Source organism: Engraulis encrasicolus, chromosome 3, assembly GCF_034702125.1.
Source record: "Engraulis encrasicolus isolate BLACKSEA-1 chromosome 3, IST_EnEncr_1.0, whole genome shotgun sequence".
NCBI lineage: Eukaryota > Metazoa > Chordata > Actinopteri > Clupeiformes > Engraulidae > Engraulis > Engraulis encrasicolus.
This window is the reverse complement of record NC_085859.1, coordinates 27,770,688-27,790,687: the sequence shown is the minus strand read 5'-3', so window position 1 is coordinate 27,790,687 and position 20,000 is coordinate 27,770,688. Positions and strand designations below refer to the sequence as shown.

Sequence of the window (20,000 nt, the reverse complement as noted above, 5' to 3'; positions counted from 1 at the left end):
TTGGCCAATACATTCACTGCACAGCCAAGACCTTCATCTATGATAATACACCTCTATATTTTGGATTTGAACAACTTAAAACCTGTTTATGCCACATTTTCAATAATCTAGGCCTACTACATGCACAAACATACTGTGCACACACAAAAATAAAGTGTTTATGCTAGATGTCATTGACTTGAGAGGGCTATTTACTTTGCTAAATGTAGGTCATAATTGGGTCACTTTCACCACCTTCAGATTACTGTCACCACCGTCAGTTCTTAAGTCACCACCGTAAGAAGGAGTTTTGGACATTTTAAATTAATGTGCTTACAAAATTTTCCTTTGGAGTTGTTGAATTATCAAAGTAATAGCAAATTTAAGCCTACACGAATATTTGTGAAATTACAAAAACAAATTTTGATCTATTTAGGCATTAAGTAAGCATTGTCTGACAGCACATATTTTTAAATTAGAACACATCAAGCAGTATTAAAATAGAATGTAAGTGAATTTTCAACATTTAAAGGCGTATGTGTGAAGCAAAAAACACACACAAACACTTAAAAACTCCAGATACATATGCAACCAAATCAATACACTTTTTATTGCTTTTAATTGTGTCTGACGGTGTTGACAAAAAACAAGGTATGAGCGGAGAAAAACCTGAATTCTGACAAAAAATCAAAATGGGGAGATTGGCCTTGTGCATTTCTGAAAAGCCAAGACCTTTGTCTACGAGGATATACCATATTATTTAGTCATTCACTTCGTTTTTTTCTTTCAAGATTACAACCTGTTTTAGCCACTTTCTCAAGAATCAGTGACGTACCAGTGGTACATGTGAATGGTAGAAGATTTGGGAGAACACTGAACATAATTAAAACAATAATAAAACAAATTTAAACATAGATAAAACAACAATTGTTTCAATGTTTTTCATTCATGTTTTTTTTTGTTAAATTGTAGTCCGATGTTGATGATGATCTTGTGGGAGACTCCTGTGATACCAACATTGACAGGTACGGCTTCTTGTGCATCAAACATCACATCATGGAACAGATTAACTGAGGAGTCAACTTTAATTTGACAAACATTCAACATTCAACATTTAACATTTTCAAAAACTTGTGTATTTCAAAAAGCTCTCAACTTGAGTTACGAACCTCCATGTTTTTTTTCCCCCATCTCGTTCCAGTGATGGAGATGGTCATCAGAACACCAAGGACAACTGCCCTGACGTCATCAACAGCTCTCAGCTGGACACTGACAAAGATGGCCTTGGAGACGAATGTGACGATGACGATGACAACGATGGGGTCCCTGACACCACGGACAACTGCAGACTCGTGCCGAACCCTGACCAAAAAAACACCAACGGTAACATGAATGTGATGAAGCAACCATCCCTACTGTAGGGTTGTGGGTGTGCCTTGACTGTCACGGCAATGATCTTGGGTCTTTAATGTGGTGGTCAGAGCCCCTGTTGTAAGAGTATTCTAAGAAGCCTGAGTTTGAGTGCCGGTGTGGCAACTCAAAACCCCTTCGCTACAATTAATCTTTTCGTATCCAGAGGGACATCACAGGATGAAAAAAAAAACACAGAAATGACAAATAGAAAAAAGAACTGCCAATATTTTTCTCATTACATTACATTTAGCAGACATTTTTATCCAAGTTGACTTAAAAGAGGTGACATGTTCTAGCCGATTACTAAACCTGCAGATTCAAATTCAGAAAAAATGAATTGCAGGATGTTTACTTTCTCAACCTGCTTACATTACACAGCACAGGCACATGGCCAAGAGTCACCTAAATAGTTCAGCAATTCGTGTGATCCAAGTGGATATACTGTATGGGGAGATACAGTACTGCATAATCTATAATATTTGAGTATGATGGAAAAGAGGCCAGAGCCAAGAGCCACCTAAACTGTTCCGCGACTTGTGTGATCGAACTCGATATACAGTATAGAATTACTGTATAATCTGTGATAGTTGTGTATGATGATTGGAGAAGATGCTTTTGGACACCTTTGGGATGAATAACCTCTACTCACCACCAGGTGGCATATATGGCGACGCATGCTTTGGTGACCTTGACCATGACAAGATCATCGACCGCATTGACAGCTGCCCGGAGAACGCAGAGGTGACAATGACAGACTTCCGCGCCTTCCAGACGGTGGTGCTGGACCCCGAGGGAGACGCTCAGATCGACCCCAACTGGGTCGTCCTCAACCAGGTCAGACACACCTACTGAGGAACTCAGATAGGAGACCAAGACAGTTTAGAGGACTTGGGCAGTTGTATTGTAGTTATTTTGTTATTAAGTTATTTTGTAGCGTCTTGGGGTCGCTGGTAGGCCTATTCACGATTTCCTGAAAATACTCAACTGCATCACAACAACATTGCTATGACTGTACCGAGAGCCTTAAGTAACAGATTAAGACATAGCCATAACAATTTTGGTGACAGTCTGGTTATAATAACATAGGATCTGTGCTAAGTGGTTAAGCACAAATGGCCATGTACTGTCAATTGTATGAATGGATTAATCTTGTATTTGTGAATTGCTTTTTCTTCTTAGGGTATGGAGATTGTCCAGACAATGAACAGTGATCCCGGCCTTGCTGTGGGTATGTATTGTATAACTTCTTCAAAGACTTCAGAATCAGGGTTTTCACAAATACTGAACATTCCTACTGAAGCACAGTCTGTAGTGATCAGCAGTCCATCAAAACAGATTACATGGCAGATGACAATACAGATTCCCTCATTATTAAGCCACAGCTGGTCATTCTAAACCACGGCTGCCCGGCTTTTCAAGCTTTTATATTGTAGTGAAAAGGAGTAGAGTTGCCCCGCCGGAACTCAAACCTGAACCTTCTAGGGCAGTGGTTCTTAACCTGGGGTGCGCCTGAGATTTCAGGGGGTGCGCAGGATTTTGATTATGTTGAGGTTGCGACCAACATTTTGGTCGGGAACATTATATTTAGTCCAATTTAAGACAAAATTAAAACATGTTTGGTCCCCATTTAAAGTCATTAAGGTATTGATTAATGTCCCAAGCAAGAATTATTGCAATTAATCACTTAACATCATTTTTAGTATGTATACACATGTAGAGGTTTGGGTTGGGGGTGCGCGACTTCCCTTCGGCACAGGTAAGGGGGTGCGTTTGGAAAAAAGGTTAAGAACCATAGAAGGTACCATAGTGACAGAGGCAGGCTTTCCATCCATTAGGCAAACCTAGGCAATTGCCAAGAGCCCTGACTAAATCTGTCCTCCATATTAGCGACCCACAAAAAATTAGGCTGGATATTAATTTGTCACTTAGGTATGTGAAGTCATCGAAGATTACACAGCATATTCAGTATATAACAAATCAGGTGAGAACTCCACCAGTTTACACAGACGTTGTCTTCAGGTCCCAGGCAAACAGAGACAGAGAGAGAGAGAGGGAGAGAGAGAGAGAGAGAGAGAGAGAGAGAGAGAGAGAGAGAGAGAGAGAGAGAGAGAGAGAGAGAGAGAGAGAGAAAGAAAGAGAGAGAGACAGAGAGACAGAGAGACAGACAGAGAGAGAGAGAGACAGAGCACATCCACAACTCTCGTGATGGTCACTCCATCCCACTTACATTAGACACAAGAGGTCGTAAGAACTGACTCATTAGGCGCTCATGTCTTGCTGCCAGGCTACACGGCCTTCAACGGCGTGGACTTTGAGGGCACGTTCCACGTGAACACGGCGACGGACGACGACTACGTGGGCTTCATCTTCGGCTACCAAGACTCCTCCAGCTTCTACGTGGTGATGTGGAAGCAGACGGAGCAGACCTACTGGCAGGCCGTGCCCTTCAGGGCAGTGGCAGAGCCGGGCATACAGCTCAAGGTACACACACACACACACACACACACACACACACACACACACACACACACACACACACACACACACACACACACACACACACACACACACACACACACACACACACACACACACACACACACACACACACACACACACACACTAAAGCAGACGGAGCAGACCTACTGGCAGGCCGTGCCCTTCAGGGCAGTGGCAGAGCCGGGCATACAGCTCAAGGTACAGCACATCTGCATGGCACATAACACACACACACACACACACACACACACACACACACACAGACAAACACACACACACACACACGCTGAAGCCTGTGCCATTCTAGCCAGGCCACACCCTCCTAGTGACGCAACACCTTCTGCGCTGCTTCTAGTCAGTAGTCAGGCCTGGAGCAATGCAAATATCGTTTCTGATCTCCCGAAAAATCGGGAACTCCAGTCAACCAGTAGCAAGCCTACAGTAGGGAGGCGGGTCAACCATGCTTTTTGGGAAACGTTAATTGTTATGCTCTTGGTCAGACCAAGTGTGGAAGAGATTTGAAAGTGGATGATAATCAGGCTAGTGCCATTCAAAGCTGTGGTAGAGCCTGGAATATATCTTAAGGTTCATCTGCACAGTCACTTGACATAGACGCGCGCGCACACACACACACACACACACACACACACACACACACACACACACACACACACACACACACACACACACACACACACGCAGAACCTACTGGCCGGCAATGCCATTCATAGCTGTGGCAAAGCCTGGCATTCAACTCATGGTACACACACACACACGGTGGAGGAGCCAGAGCCATGGCGTAGCCTGCCATTCAGCTTAAGGTTCATTTGCACGCCACAGCAGACACGCATACACACACGCACACACACACACACACACACACACACACACACACACACACACACACACACACACACACACACACACACACACACACACACACACACACACACTGGCAGGCTGTACCCCTCAGAGCCTGGCATAGAACTCAAATTCCATCCGCACACACACACAGACACACACACTACAAGATAAAGTATGTGAAATGTATGTTAAAAGAACCCCATAAAAACAGAGTGCATGCCATGCACTATAAGAAGTTTTCCCTCTCCTGCTTCACCCTTATGTGTCTTCTGAACCTGGTCAGACGCTGAAGAAGGCTTAGGCCGAAACGTCTGTCTGTCATGCTAACCCACTACAACAGGGGTGGGGAAACTTTTTCATTCGAAGGGCCACTTCAACTTACTTTAAGGGCCATAAAAGTCCTCCAAGAGCCGTTCTATGAACACAAACCAGGATTTCCCCCTGCACCTTAGGCCTATATTGAAGGCAGCCACCTTTAAAACAGACCCCACCTTCTCTAGGTCCCCTGAATGTAGCTTAATTGTATTGCACATGGAACTAAGATTCCTTTACAAAATAGTAATACAGTATGTCATATTTCAAGTGAAGCTGCATAACATTAAAATTATGTCGAGGGCGGATAAATGGGGCAGTCATGGGTGAGCGGTTAGGGCGTCAGACTTGCATCCCAGAGGTTGCCGGTTCGACTCCCGACCCGCCATGTTGGTGGGGGGAGTAATCAACCAGTGCTCTCCCCCATCCTCCTCCATGACTGAGGTACCCTGAGCATGGTACCGTCCCACCGCACTGCTCCCCATGGGGCGCCACTGAGGGCTGCCCCCTTGCACGGGTGAGGCATAAATGCAATTTCGTTGTGTGCAGTGTGCACTTTTGTGTTGTGGAGTGCTGTGTGTCACAATGACAATGGGAGTTGGAGTTTCCCAATGGTCTTTCATAAAGCGGCTTCAAGGGCCGCCAATAGCCCTCGAGACATAGGTTCCCCACCCCTGCACTAGAGTAAAATTTTACAAGAATTCCACCCGAGAGTGCGGCTTTTGGACTAAGTATCTTCTTGAACCTCCAGGCAGTGAAGTCTAAGACGGGGCCTGGCGAGTACCTGCGCAACTCCCTGTGGCACACGGGCGACACGGGCGACCAAGTGCGCCTGCTGTGGAAGGACCCCCGCAACGTGGGCTGGAAGGACAAGGTGTCCTACCGTTGGACCCTGCAACACAGGCCCCAGGTTGGATATATCAGGTGAGTACGCACCACACACTGATGAAGGATTGATAGCCGAAACGCGTTTGCTTTTTGGACATGGTGGTAATATAAATAAATAATGAGACGCAGTTTGTGAGTGCAGATTTTTCTTCCTTAAGTTGATCCATTTTATCGCGCACCCAAAGACTTTCGTTTTTCCAAGAAGTTGAGCGCGTCCTTTGCCTAAACTTATATATCAGGTGAGACCTCCATTGCGCACAGAAGTTACCTTCAGGTCCCAAGGCAAACAGAGACACAGAGAGAGAGAGAGAGAGAGAGAGAGAGAGAGAGAGAGAGAGAGAGAGAGAGAGAGAGAGAGAGCGAGAGAGAGAGAGAGAGAGAGAGAGAGAGAGAGAGAGAGAGAGAGAGAGAGAGAGAGAGAGAGTACATGGCGGCTACAGGTAAGTAATGGCTGACAAGGTGTCCTACTGCTGGACCTTGCAGCATCGGCCCCAGGTCAGATATGTCAGGTGAGAACCACTAGCTGAACCGAAAGTGCATGTTCTTCTAATCCACAGGAAATGTTCCGTTCACACATTAAAAAATGTGTTCGTTTATAGTTCATTATAACCTCCACCAAGGTTGTTGGAGAAGAGTGTTAGGTCAGAACAGGCTACCCAGAGCGGTGAAAATGTATGTGTATGCCATCTAATATTATTGGGGTTCTTTGCAATGTATTTGGCTGGGTTTTCACCTGAACACTGAGGAAAAGTGGCACCTTATTAAACGATGGCACATGTAGTTCATTCACATGCACCAGAATGAGCTTGTTTATTGATCAGTCATCAGGCAGTAAATAGTGTGAGTTCAGTTCACGTTTGTCCCAACGAAGTAGTTCATGAACAATAGTTCATTGAACTGGTTCAGGTACCACACTGGTCTGCTGACTGTTGCTGGGCTCACAAGGGCATTTACTGCTCCCTGGTGGACATATGTGGTACTGCCAGCGTGTTGGGGAGTCTGATATGAATGTCATTGAAGACATTCATGATGAACATAAAATATTACAAAAACAACATCTCAATATAATATCAATGTTTCTATCACTGTTGTTTGAGTGAGAGATTTTGTCATTACACATGAATAATGTGAACGTAATATTGTAACTGTGCTATTTATGTCATAACAACTTGGGGAATAATGTGTGGTAGTGTGGTACTGTCTGTGCGTTGAGTGCATGCTGTAAGGACAGTTGTGATTTGTGTTTTCAGGGTGCGTTTCTACGAGGGTCCCTGTGTAGCTGTGTTGTAATGGCTGTGGCGTGCTGCAGAGAGAGTAGAGAGAGAGAGGTTCCATTGGCCCATTGTTTCCGGGTTCTATTATTGCAAGGGGGAAGGGGGGAAAATCTCCCTTTAGGCAGACCTAGGCAGACCTAAGGACTGTTCTATTCATTCTAGGAGCATTATGACACGCCCCTTTAGGCAGACCGGAACCTGGTCATGTTAGGTGCCCATAGAAACCTATTATGTTGGCATATCTCTATACTTAAAGAATCTCTGGCGTGCCGTGTGTTTTCAGGGTGCGTTTCTACGAGGGTCCCTCGGTGGTGGCTGACTCTGGCGTGGTGATTGACACCAGCATGAGAGGAGGTCGTCTTGGAGTCTTCTGCTTCTCTCAGGAAAACATCATCTGGTCCAACCTCATGTACCGCTGCAACGGTGAGTCACTCATGTAACCCAGGTCTACCTTTAGATTAGATTACACTACGTTACATTTAGCAGACGCTTTCCATCCCAAGCAATTTACAAGCGGGCATCAATCCATAACATGCAACACTCGCAAATACAAAGTGCATACAGGAAAAGCACTGAAAAATAAGTGCATAAGCCAAGAAAGGTCTTTTAAAAAAATAAAACTGTTATATAAGTGCATTAGAGAAGGGTTTAGTGCGTAGGAAAGTATGGCATCAGATGGCCGTGAAGAAAACGTATGGATTACTACATACATTTATTAAATAGTAACAAAAGACAAGAGTCTTACTCCAATCTCAAACCCACAACCCTAAAGCAAAGTATGTATCGTTGCAATGGTGCATCCCCTCATGTGCGGTCACCCAGGTCTACCTCTATGCACTCTCGTCTCAACCCGCAACCCCACAGCCAGGTCTGTCACAACCAGACAAGCAAACTAGGCAATTGGTAGCCCCCTCGCTGGTAATGACTGGCTGTGTACTTATGCAAATGACAGCAAGGACAACTTTGTGTGTGTGGCAGCTCAGCACCTCCCTAAATTCTGTGACTGAAAAGGGCAATGGCACTGCCATTGATATCTTTCTCGAGGGCCCCCTCCCCAATAGTTTGAGGAGAAAAACACAGGACACTGATACAGTAGGTGAGACTGTACACATGTAGTGCACAAGTTACATGCAGTAAGGGCCTCACGCTCCTCTTTGGATTCAGTCCTCGTCCTCCTGAACCTGAACCAAGGTCACCCTGCGCAGTCCAGACCCAGGATCGAACCCGCCGCCACCTCACAACCCCACAACGCTGGCATGGGAAGCAGGCACACTACCAAAAAAAACCCCTAAAAGCTGGGATATTAGTTTAGTTATTAGAGCATCTTTTAGAGATGCCGGGAGTGAGGTTTACTGACATTCCACACTAAGCTTTGTTTGCTGGCATTTGTTGAAAAAAAAAATCTGCCAAAAATTCTACCAGCTGATTGTATAATGACACATAATGACAGTTGGACATGAATGTTACTACCACTACAATCTTAATCTAATTGTACCAAATGCCATGGGAACATAATGACTCAGGAATTTGAAACCTATCATTTGTGTATATAATGATCAAGGATAATAAGTTATGGCTAATATTAAAGTGGCGGTTTTCAAATAAAACAAATCACATTACATGTTTTGATTCATTTGAAAGGCTAGACTATATTATTAACATGTGTGTTTTTATGTGTGGACTACATCAATGATGTTTCTCTCTGCCTCCCTCACAGACACCATCCCAGCAGACTTCCAGGAATACAGCGCGCAGCATCTGGGCAACAAGTAATCATCACAGATGAAGGAGAAGGAGAGGATAATGACAGAAAAACAAGATGGAGGCCTGGTCACCGGGCATTATGGGGGATGGAACAAACCCAGCATGTGTGGAATGACTTTTTTTGCTCATTAGTTCTAGCTCTTCCACCAAATGTCGAGAGAGAGAGAGAGAGAGAGAGAGAGAGAGAGAGAGAGAGAGAGAGAGAGAGAGAGAGAGAGGAAAGGGAGGGGGTGAGAAAGGATTTCGTAACATTAATATTAAGCTTTTTCTGAATATTACGTTGACACTATTAGGTTGGCACATAATATTTTAAGTTGTTTTTTTACTCTCCATGTTTTGATGTAAACCAGACACACAAGCTATATCAGAGTTGTTTACCGACAGTGTTACATTTCTTTTTTATATATATTTGTGGTCTGATTCACCAGCACATGATTCTTTAAGATGTCACTGAAACTACTTTGTACAACTACTTTGAAATAAATTCATAAATTATTTTAAAAACAAAACAGCCCCTTCCTATTGAGTAAGATTCCACAGCTCAGCACTCTCACCAACTTTTTGACGAAAAAAGACATTTCCATTACCAACACACAAAACACAAACAACACAAGTTTCTGTTTGTATCTTTTTTTTAATAGTTCATCATTAAAAAGACATTTGACTTCAGTACAGGACAGGAGTTTGTACTAGTTTGTATGCGGCTTAAGGCTCAGGCATGGCAGTAGTGATGGTCTCATGGCTAGTCACCTCAATCTATTCTTGACAGATGCAGCTTCACTACCAAGAACCCTCCAAGTGTACAGGACAATTATTTTGAAACCATCCTAAAAACACTTACCTAAAAACATGAACAAGAATGTTTTTTTTTATCTACCCAAGGTATGATTTAGATGGCAATGATCAACCTACAACTAGTGGCCAATGTGTCTGTACACATCAATCAAATGTATGCACACTACAGACATAATGTAAAAGCTTGCTTAAATGTGCATCTTTAACACCTCTAGTGGTCTTTTAAAAACAACCCTGACAGTTATTTATTATGGTGAAATTATTTAAAAAGAAAAAAAAATCCATAAATTAGACCTAGACTAAGCACGTGGGAAAGAAAAGAAAATAGTTGGTAAATGGGGAAAAACATAGTAGTACAAATAAATGCCAAGCACCATGGATAATATATAGTCGTTTAAATTAGATTGACAGTGTCAGCTTAGCATTACAGCACACAAATTATTCATCAACAATTACCAGACTATTCAAAAATGAGCCTGGCAGTTGAACTTCAATTTAGAGCTATGATAAGCTGTAAAAAAAAAAAATCTATTTTAAAGTTACTGTAAATGTCAATCACTGGCACTCAATGACAGAAATGAGATCACGTCAGGGTAATTAGTTTGATTTTCACAGTTTTCCACACAAATCCTTAAATATTGTCTCCTGTTCCTAGGCAACCAGCAAACAACTACGTTTACAACCCCTCCCAAAATGAATCACGCTCGCTATTAAAGGGACCAAACTGACACATATTCTTATTAGCTTCATACAGGCAACCATCAAAAACCTACAAATTGCACATCGTTGCGAGACCTTTAATAATACAACTTCCATTTATTGTAAATGCAAAAACATTAACTCTTTATTGTACACAACCTGGCACTTCGCTCAATGACCAATTAGTTAATTTAAGTAAACAGACATAAAAACCACAGGATAAACCCCTTCATGTGATAATACACTTCCAGTTTCGGTGAGGTGGTATTGTGACAAATGATGTACTCTGTGTAACTATACCAAGCAGTAATGTTAGTTTGTAGAAAACATGCTACATATGCCTCAATAACAGCTGCACACTACACATTATAAATACGGCTCGTTTCTAACTATAAAATGCCAGTATGAAAGATAGAAAAAAGTGCAGTTATTATCTACATATTAACAACAAAGGCTGTAGAATGTAAAATCACAACTAGTAGTTTTAGCCCAGACTACACAAAGATTGTAAATTTTGTAAAGGTTAGTATGAACATACACTGCAACAACAGGTCACTTATTACACCGTTACAACAGCCCACTTATCTGTTCTAAAGTGTGATTTAAACGTCAGCTTCTATTATAATTTGATAGAATTACAAAACTGAAAAAGTGAAAATTCTTGTTTGTTACACCATAAAGTTAATCAAAACCTCAGCTTTGTATGCAATTAGTAATTAAAGATAAACCAGAAAGACACACTAAGACATGCACTGGTACTGTAAGTAGCACTTCTGATTGTATTGTAAAACTGATTGTTAATTTAAAAAAACAACAACAACAACAAAACAACACACAAGTAGCTTTTAACTCCTGGAGGATGTTGTCTGTACCTACTCAAAGCCAGCTTGAGAGACATGGTGACGTTATTAGTAAATTTGCTTGACTGCTCTGCATTTGGCAATGCTCTGCATTAGCTTCTGCAGCACACAGTTGAATCTTTAGGTTCTAGCTTTGGCACCGTCTTCCTGTTCTTCTGTACTGAAAGAGCTACTGACATCTTCAATGGGTAACACTTCATAATAACTGTAGCTGACATTTTAAACCTTGACTAATAATTAGTAAAAAGTGAACTAATTTCAAACAAAACATGTCCATGTGTTTGTAAATAAGTGAGGGAAACCATGGTAACACAGCTGCCGCAGCACAGCCAAAGCAGTCCTGAAAGACAATGCAAACTCGCATCAAACTCATCCAGCAAGTAACCATTCTCACTCCACTTTGTGTAGATATTCACGTTATCAATATAGTATTCCTTACTCATGTACAAACATTTTCAAATGTTTTTTTTATGATTACTTAATTAGCTTTGTGTAGATATTTCGTTATTATGAAGTGTTACCCTTATATGTACTACAATGCTACTCTAAGCTGAGTATTTGGCCGCACAGCTGAGAAGCCAACACATGAATGTCAAGATGATGGTACGAATCAGTGCTGGCTCAGTTCTATAGAAAAGATCTTCAATAATGAAAGCAACATATTTGGACTGTAACAGCTGTATTGTTTCGAACCTCCTGAACCTTGGTCTATGTCCCTTATGTAAATGCCAACTATGATTTTCTTTCAAAGTAAGCTCCCAAAGACCTCATATCCTGGGATTAAGTCTTCCCACACTGCTAAACTGTTCCCTGGACCAAGAACAATATGGTCAAAAATGCAGATTTCTTTTTTTTCTGTTCCGCTAATATTAATATTCATATATTTATGACAAAAAAAGAAATTGGCCCGTTGATATACATGATTTATATTTACATAGATCTTAGGTCAATGTGTGGCATGTTTTTTTTTGGAAAATAAAAATCACAAAGCCTTTTGTTCTTAGTGTTCCACATAGCATCATAGAAGAAAACAAACAACAACAAAAAATTGTTTCGAGAACAATGAAATGAAGGAGCAGTTTGAGCTGACATCGAAGCCAACGAATGTAAAAGAAAAAAAAAAACAAGGAAAAAAACGTAACAAAAGCCTGTTAAATTGCATAGAGTACTTCATCTATCAGAAAATGACAAGCAAAGACACTAACTGGTACGTTTACGTGTGTACTAAAGAGCCTGAGCAAAACGTCTGTTGGGATATGAGTCTGAGAATGTTCATCTTAATTAAAAAACACACTTCTGGTTGACAACTTGCCATGGTGTCTATCATGACAAATTCAATAGTAACATAACTCCACACTTCATAATAAAACATGAAAAACAACTCACAAAGAAGTTGTAAGGCATCAATCCACAGACAATAATAATAATAAAAAACTAAAATTAAAACAATTGTAACAGAAATCACTTGTGTTGTAAACACAATATGAAAACAAATTGACCCCAACATCAATAATAATAATAATAAAACCAAAAACTACTGAGGTGGTGTGTGTGTGTGTGTGTGTGTGTGTGTGTGTGTGTGTGTGTGTGTGTGTGTGTGTGTGTGTGTGTGTGTGTGTGTGTGTGTGTGTGTGTGTGTGTGTGTGTGTGTGTATACATGTGCAGTATGTATGTGTGGTGTGTGTACTGTGTATGCATGCAGTATTAGCGTCAGTTTAAGAGGACAGTGGGGTTGGTAGTGGTAGTGGTGGTAGGTAGGCCTCTGTCTGTGTGGTCTAAGCCTCGAACCTGCGCAGGCAGGCAGGCAGGCAGGCAGGCAGGCAGGACATGGGTGCCATGATACCGCCCATGTGGGCACCTCCCAGTGGTGTCTAGGCCTTTAACCTGCGTGGGAAAAAGCGTGGGCACTGTGAGGGCGCCCGGCGGGCGTCTAGGCCTCGAACCTGCGCGGGCAGAGCATGGGCGCGATGAGGGTGCACATGTAGAGCAGCAGGCATATCCAGCAGGAGGAGATCTTGATCCAGAAGACAGACCAGCTGCCGTCCAGGAGCTTCTCAATCTGGGCCTCGTCATAACTGGAACGGGGAACAAGAAGAAACACACACAGAAGCCTTTAGGTTTAACCCATTGAAGCTGGATGCTGCGCATACGCCACATTGACCTAGGCGTCTGGAACTGCATGGACGCTGCATTCAGGCTCATGAGATTTTAGATTATTTTTTTTGTCATTAAAAATGTGGGCATGTTAGAGCTGAATGAACACATTCTAATGCACTACGCACAATGAGTGTCTTAGCTATTGAATGCAACTTATTTCATGTCTTATTATATGTGTTTCGGAGGCTATGATATTTAGATTTTTATAGGCTGAGGGTACCGTTTCACAAAAAAGGGATTAGGCATTTAACAGACATTTTTTCAGACATTGCAGGTGCCTTAGGTTAAAATGGGTTAAGCAGAGACAATAAATAAGGAGGAGACAGTCCGTAGGAGTGTCTTCTGTAATCAATATGGCATGTATAATTTTTTCTGTCCCTATCATAGGAGATCGGTGCTACTGACTGACAGACAAGGCAGTGTGTGTGTGTGCGTGTGTGTGTATGCGTATGCGTGTGTGTGTGTGTTTATGTGTATGCGTATGTGTGTGTGTACGTGTATGCGTGTGTGTGTGTGTGTGTGTATGTGTATGCGTGTGCGTGTGTGTATGTGTATGTGTATGTGTATGTGTATGCGTATGCGTATGCGTGTGTGTGTGTGTATGTGTATGCGTGTGTGTGTGTGTGTGTGGCGTACTCACTGGAACCAGTTGGTGACGGTCATCATGACGTACAGGGAGCCGAGGAAGAAGACAAAGTGGAAGTAGGAGTAGCTGTAGATGGTGCCCTCGCGCTCATCATACATCACGTCCTGACCTCCTCCCGTCTTCTGCTCCTCCTCATCAAAATCATCTGGAGGAGAGAGAGATGGAGAGAGAGAGAGAGAGAGAGAGAGAGAGAGGGAGAGGGAGAGAGAGAGAGAGAGAGAGAGAGAGAGAGAGAGAGAGAGAGAGAGAGAGAGAGAGAGAGAGAGAGAGAGAGGGGGGGGGGGTTACAGTCCTTTATTAAGTCATTGTCAAACTAGTCACAAATCCAATGCCATATTACTGTGTCAACCTCTGTAGACATTTAAAGACGTCTTCCCCTTCCCCCTAGTGATATGGCACATGGTGGAGAGAGAGAAGGACAGAAAGATAGAGGGAGATGGATGGAGTGAGATGGAGAGACGAGGGAGGGGGAGAATGGAGGAGGCAGATCTGGAGGGATAGCGAGACAAAGAGAAACAGAGGGAGAAAAGAGAGAGGGAGAGAATACAAGAGGAAGAAAGGAGGAGAGAGACATGGAGAGGGATACCGAGACTGAGAAGGACAGAGAGGGAGGGGAGAGAAGGATGAAGTTGGAGAGAAGAAAGGAGGGAGAGGGAGAGAAGGAGAGAGTTGGAGAGAAGACAGGAGAGAGAGGGAGAGAGGGAGAGAAGGAGAGAGTTGGAGAGAAGAAAGGAGGGAGAGGGAGAGAAGGAGAGAGTTGGAGAGAAGACAGGAGAGAGAGGGAGAGAGGGAGAGAAGGAGAGAGTTGGAGAGAGGACAGGAAGGAGAGGGAGAAAAGAAGAAAGAGAAGACAGGGGAGAGGGAGGGAGAGGGGGAGAGGGAGAGGGAAGGTGACATCAGCATCCTAAGCAGAGGGCCAGTGGGTCAATGGCAATCTGCTCTCTCATGGAGCAGTGCCAATGTCTGGTGCCAGCAAGTCATTACTCTGCCTCGACCAATCACCACGCAGCAGAGGACAAAACACCATCCCTGTTTCTATGCAGCCTCACACAGCCAGTGGTGGGAGTACATGCCACAGCATTAGGACATGAGGAAATATCTAGGATAAAAAAGGCCTTTTGCTCATAATATGGGATACATGGTTTTAATCTAGGTTGTAGTAGTACATAGTTTAGTTGTATGATACATGTTTTTTTTTTTTAATTTGAAGCTGTAAGTAATTGTAATTTTTAGGCTGGTAGGTGACAAAAAAATATGGTAATCCTTGGCAACCCACTTAGTCTTTAAATCAAGGTACAATAATAATGTGAAACCACCACACTGGAGTGAGTGTGAGTCTTATCTCCCACCACCAGGTGGCAGTAGACTCTATGACTTACCAACTCGCCAATGTGTGTCCAAAGCTGCAACTAAATTGAACTAATAAGCAAATGCAATATAGGCCTGTTTACAAACATTCACGCTGTGAGGAGGGGCAAGATGCTAAGCAGCCAGCACATTTTTTGAGAGACAGCAGTTTCTAACAATCAGAGGTTATCGAGTGCACAGCCAGGGGTACGCAGCCAGGATTTGTTTACAAACAGGAAAAGCATGTATAAGAAAGCATTTACATGTGATGTAAATGACAAAATGGCAGTAAATCACATGACCAGGTTGAATTCAAATGAATCAGGATGGCTCTTTGTAATGACATGATAAGACTGCAGGCTTTTCTATTATATGATTTAACTCTTAAAGGGACACTGTGTGAGATTTTTAGTTGTTTATTTCCAGAATTCATGCTGCCCATTCACTAATGTTACCTTTTTCATGAATAGGCTACTTACCGCCACCATCAAATTCTAAGTATTTATTATGACTGCAAAAATTGCACTTTTCATACATGAAAAGGGGGATCTTCTCCATGGTCCGCCATTTTGAATTTCCCAAAACAGCCATTTTTAGCTCCAAAAAGGACTCTACTTGGACCATACTAGAAAATATTTGTTTATTACTTTGTAAACTTTCATGTAAAGATCAAATTTGGCAATAGGCAGCCCAGTTTCAATGAGCAGCATAGTTGCAGTATCTTTGTTGACCATTTACTGCACAGTGTACCTTTAACTTAACCTGGTTTACTCATGAACCAGCTTCTTAGTATAGGCCCCATGTTGACTGCTACTCAGCACAAGAGGTTAATCCATGTGGTCAAATTCAAATGAATCAGGATGAATCTTTGTAATGTCATAACAGGACTCCATTATCAGCAAAGGTTAGGTTGGATTGATTGTCCACAAGAATGCACTCACTCACCTGTGTCATCTCCACAGCAGAAACAACAGCGGGCTCTCTGTAGAAGACACATGTGGAAACAAACACAAGAGATGAAAGGTTGCACTTGAACACGTCCGGTCCTAGAGCAGACATAGCTGTGTCAACACCAGACCAGATGTGAGGGTGACCCCCATCATGTTCTCGATTAACAGCAGATAACCCCCATGTTGCTATTCAATAATAGTGCTAAAGCCTAGAGGGATGGGGCCGCTGACAGCGTTGGTGGGGCCAGGGACAAAGTCATCTGAAACCCCCACTGCCCCCCCATGCATAAAATGTATGTGGACCCATTTCTGGGGAATCTCTCTATCGGGGCCCGGGACAACTGCCCCCCTCAACAAAACCCCAACCCCCAACTCTTTCCCTGCTAGGGGTGATAGCTAGGGCAGCCTCTTTGGGTGTTCACGCAGCCTGAAGGGAGAGGGTGTGTGTTCGTATGGAACAGTGTATGGAGGGTGTGTGTTCGTATGGTGCAGTGTATGGAGGGTGTGTGTTCGTATGGTGCAGTGTATGGAGGGTCATGTGTGCTCATATGGAGCAGTGTATGGAGGGTGTGTGTTCACATGGGAGCAGTGTTCAGTTCCCTTACCTCACTCTCCTGCACCGAGTTCCCGTACCGAGTTCGCAACGCTGTGGCACTCCTCCTAGTGGTGGAGGTCAAACTAGAGAGAGAGAGAGAGAGAGAGAGAGAGAGGGGGGGGGTTACAGTCCTTTATTAAGTCATTGTCAAACTAGTCACAAATCCAATGCCATATTACTGCGTCAATCTCTGTAGACATTTAAAGACGAGATAAGATAAGAAGAAAGATAAGAAGAGAGATAAAGAGGTTAAAAAAAACAGCCCATGGAGTAAATGTCAAGATAAATGCAGTCATTCACTCAATAGTCTTTCTTAAGTACCAGTATGTACAGTACACCAGTCTCCTTCAGCCAGCTGGGATAGGGCAAGAAACGAGGTTAAGTAAATAGAGATAAGAAGAACGTCAATAGGAACTGCCAGGCCGGAGGGCTAACACAGCTACAGGCCCATTAATACCCTACGCTTGGTCAACTACGTACATTGTTCTGTTCGTACTGTATGTGTGCTAACCCTCAACATGTATTTTGTCATTGGTTAGCACGCGTGAAACATTCCCCACGTATCGGTAACTCTCTCTCACACACACGGGGTATGAATCAAGGCTTAACACAAACAGCATTGCCCCACTTATCAGCGGCCACATGGACATATCATAGCACCGCTGACAAAGTAGCTACTGGCTGGCTGGTGTTGAAGGTCAACCATGCGCTGGCTGTGAAATGAAAGCGGAAAAATATCTGCACACCACAGAAGCTACGTTGCTGTGATTTATTTGTTGAAAAATCAGCATAACAGTTTGCCCTAACCCAAGGTCTTCGTCAGGTGTCCGGCTGTGAAATCCAAATTCTAGAAATGTGTGGCATGACCTGATGCCAACACAGGCAGTAGTGCCACGCCATTAACAAAATAGCAGTGTCACAATAAAATTGTCATGCAGTTCCACTTATTCACACTTGCACAGTGTAATGCTAATAATATGTTATAATGCTATAATATATTATACTTGTGTATAAAGGAAGAAAAGCATATAATTGTGTGAAAATGTGATATGAATAAGTGTAGTAATATAGAAAGTATAGAAAGTATAGAAAAGAAGTATAGAAGTATAGAAAAATATAAAACGTACAAGAGTGAATAACAGCTAAACTTATACAGTTAGGGCCAGAAATATTTGGACAGCAACACAATTCTCATCCTTTTCCACCCTATACCCCACCACAATGAATTTGAAATAAAACAAACAAGATGTGCATTAACTGTAGACTCTTAGCGTTAATGTGAGGGTGTTAAAATCCAAATCGCATTAACAGGAAAGAAATAGCAACGTTTTTTTGTGTGTGGTGCCCACTTTTCAAGGGATCAAAAGTAATTGGACAGTAGGCTGCTCAGCTATTCTCCAGTCAGATGTGTGTTATTCCCTTACTACACCATCACCAAGATGTCAACAAAAGGTCCTAGAGTTCATTTAAAATGTTTCATTTGCATTTCCATATATTTTTACAGAATCTCCATGAGATCCTAAGTCCACCTGTCACTATCAGTGATGCAAGCCATCATAAGGTTGAAAAAAATCAAAAGAAACCCATTTGAGAGATGGGGAAACATTGAATGTGATCAATTCAAGAGTTCAGAATATTGGAAAAAAGAAATTTCAGAGCAACACCAAATTACCTGGCAGACATGGAAAGCAAATGCTGTGAATGACAGACATTATTCTGTATGTGGTGAACAAAAACCCATCTCCCAGCAGTTGGCCAGATGTAGAACAGTGTCCAAGAGGACGGTGGATACATGTCCAAGGCAACAATCAAGAAAAAGATCAAGAACATTCAGGAACACTTCACCACAGGAAATACAGAGGGTTCACTAAAAGATGTAAATAATTGATTGCATCAGAAATAGCAATACCAGATTCGGCTTTGCCAAACAACGTCTAAAAAAGACTTTATAGGTCTTGAGCTACATCCTTTGGACAGAGGAGACAAAAATAATCGTGTACAAGAGTAATGGGAAGAAAAGAGTATAGAGAAGGAAAGGAACTGCTCATGATTCAAAGCATACCACCCAATCAGTGAATCATGGTGGTGGCAGTGTCATGGTATGGGCATGCATATCTGTCAATACTATTTTCCCCTTGTATTTATTGATGATGATGACTACCGACAAAAGCCACAGGATGAATTCTGAAGATTTTCAGGCTATATTATCATGTCATATCTCACCTAATGGTTCTGACCTCATTGGACAATGCTTCACAGTGCAGATGGACAATGACCCAAAGCTTCATGGGAAAGCCACTAAGCCATTTCTACCCCAAAAAAGTGGAATATTATGCAATGGCCCAGTCAATCACCTCACCTGAGTACCATTGAGCAAGAATTTCACTTGCTGGAGGCCAAACTAAAGGGAAAATACCCTAAGAATAAGCAGGAACTGAAGACTGTTGCAATAGAGAGCTCATCATAGCATCACCAGGGATAAAACCCAGTGTCTATTGATGTCTATGGATTGCAAATTACAGGCTGTAACTGACTAAAAATATTTGCAACCAAAAAAATTAAAAATTGAAAGTTTGATGTATAAATACTAGACTGTCCAATTACTTTTGGTCCCTTAAAAATGGGGTGGCACTGATAGAAAATGTCATAATTCCCTCACAGTTCACCCGATTTGGACGCAAACACCCTCATATTAAAGCTGAAAGTCTGCTGCTAATGTACATCTCATTTGTTTCATCTCAAATCCATTGGGATGGTGTACAGCACCAAAAAGATGAAAATTGTGCAGGTGTCCAAATATTTATGGCTCTAACTGTACATGTGGAAAATAAGAAACATTCATCATTCAGCAACTGTATGAGTGGATGCAGGCATGGTTGCTTGCAGATGGCATTCCTCTGTACCCAGGAGCAATCCAAACACACAATTATTCACATCACTGAGCGTATAGTGGCTCTT

General features: G+C 42.5%; 2 protein-coding genes across 2 annotated transcripts in view; one reads left to right on the top strand and one right to left on the bottom strand.

Annotated features, from left to right (window-relative positions):
* The window catches only part of thbs4a (thrombospondin 4a), a 27,119-nt gene extending 17,167 nt beyond the window's left edge, over positions 1-9,952 (top strand). The window contains exons 15-22 of the mRNA XM_063195124.1: positions 952-1,004; positions 1,181-1,362; positions 2,048-2,226; positions 2,572-2,620; positions 3,677-3,873; positions 5,819-5,991; positions 7,513-7,652; positions 8,947-9,952. Coding sequence (XP_063051194.1) covers positions 952-1,004; positions 1,181-1,362; positions 2,048-2,226; positions 2,572-2,620; positions 3,677-3,873; positions 5,819-5,991; positions 7,513-7,652; positions 8,947-9,002 — 1,029 coding nt within the window. The 3' untranslated portion in view covers positions 9,003-9,952. The remainder of the gene's footprint in view (positions 1-951; positions 1,005-1,180; positions 1,363-2,047; positions 2,227-2,571; positions 2,621-3,676; positions 3,874-5,818; positions 5,992-7,512; positions 7,653-8,946) is intronic.
* Positions 9,953-10,055: 103 nt separating this feature from the next.
* The window catches only part of serinc5 (serine incorporator 5), a 48,238-nt gene continuing 38,293 nt past the window's right edge, over positions 10,056-20,000 (bottom strand). Inside the window, exons 9-12 of the mRNA XM_063195123.1 lie at positions 17,053-17,125; positions 16,443-16,479; positions 14,145-14,295; positions 10,056-13,422 (exon numbers count right to left, since the gene is read on the bottom strand). Of these exons, the coding sequence (XP_063051193.1) occupies positions 13,278-13,422; positions 14,145-14,295; positions 16,443-16,479; positions 17,053-17,125 (406 nt within the window). The 3' untranslated portion in view covers positions 10,056-13,277. The remainder of the gene's footprint in view (positions 13,423-14,144; positions 14,296-16,442; positions 16,480-17,052; positions 17,126-20,000) is intronic.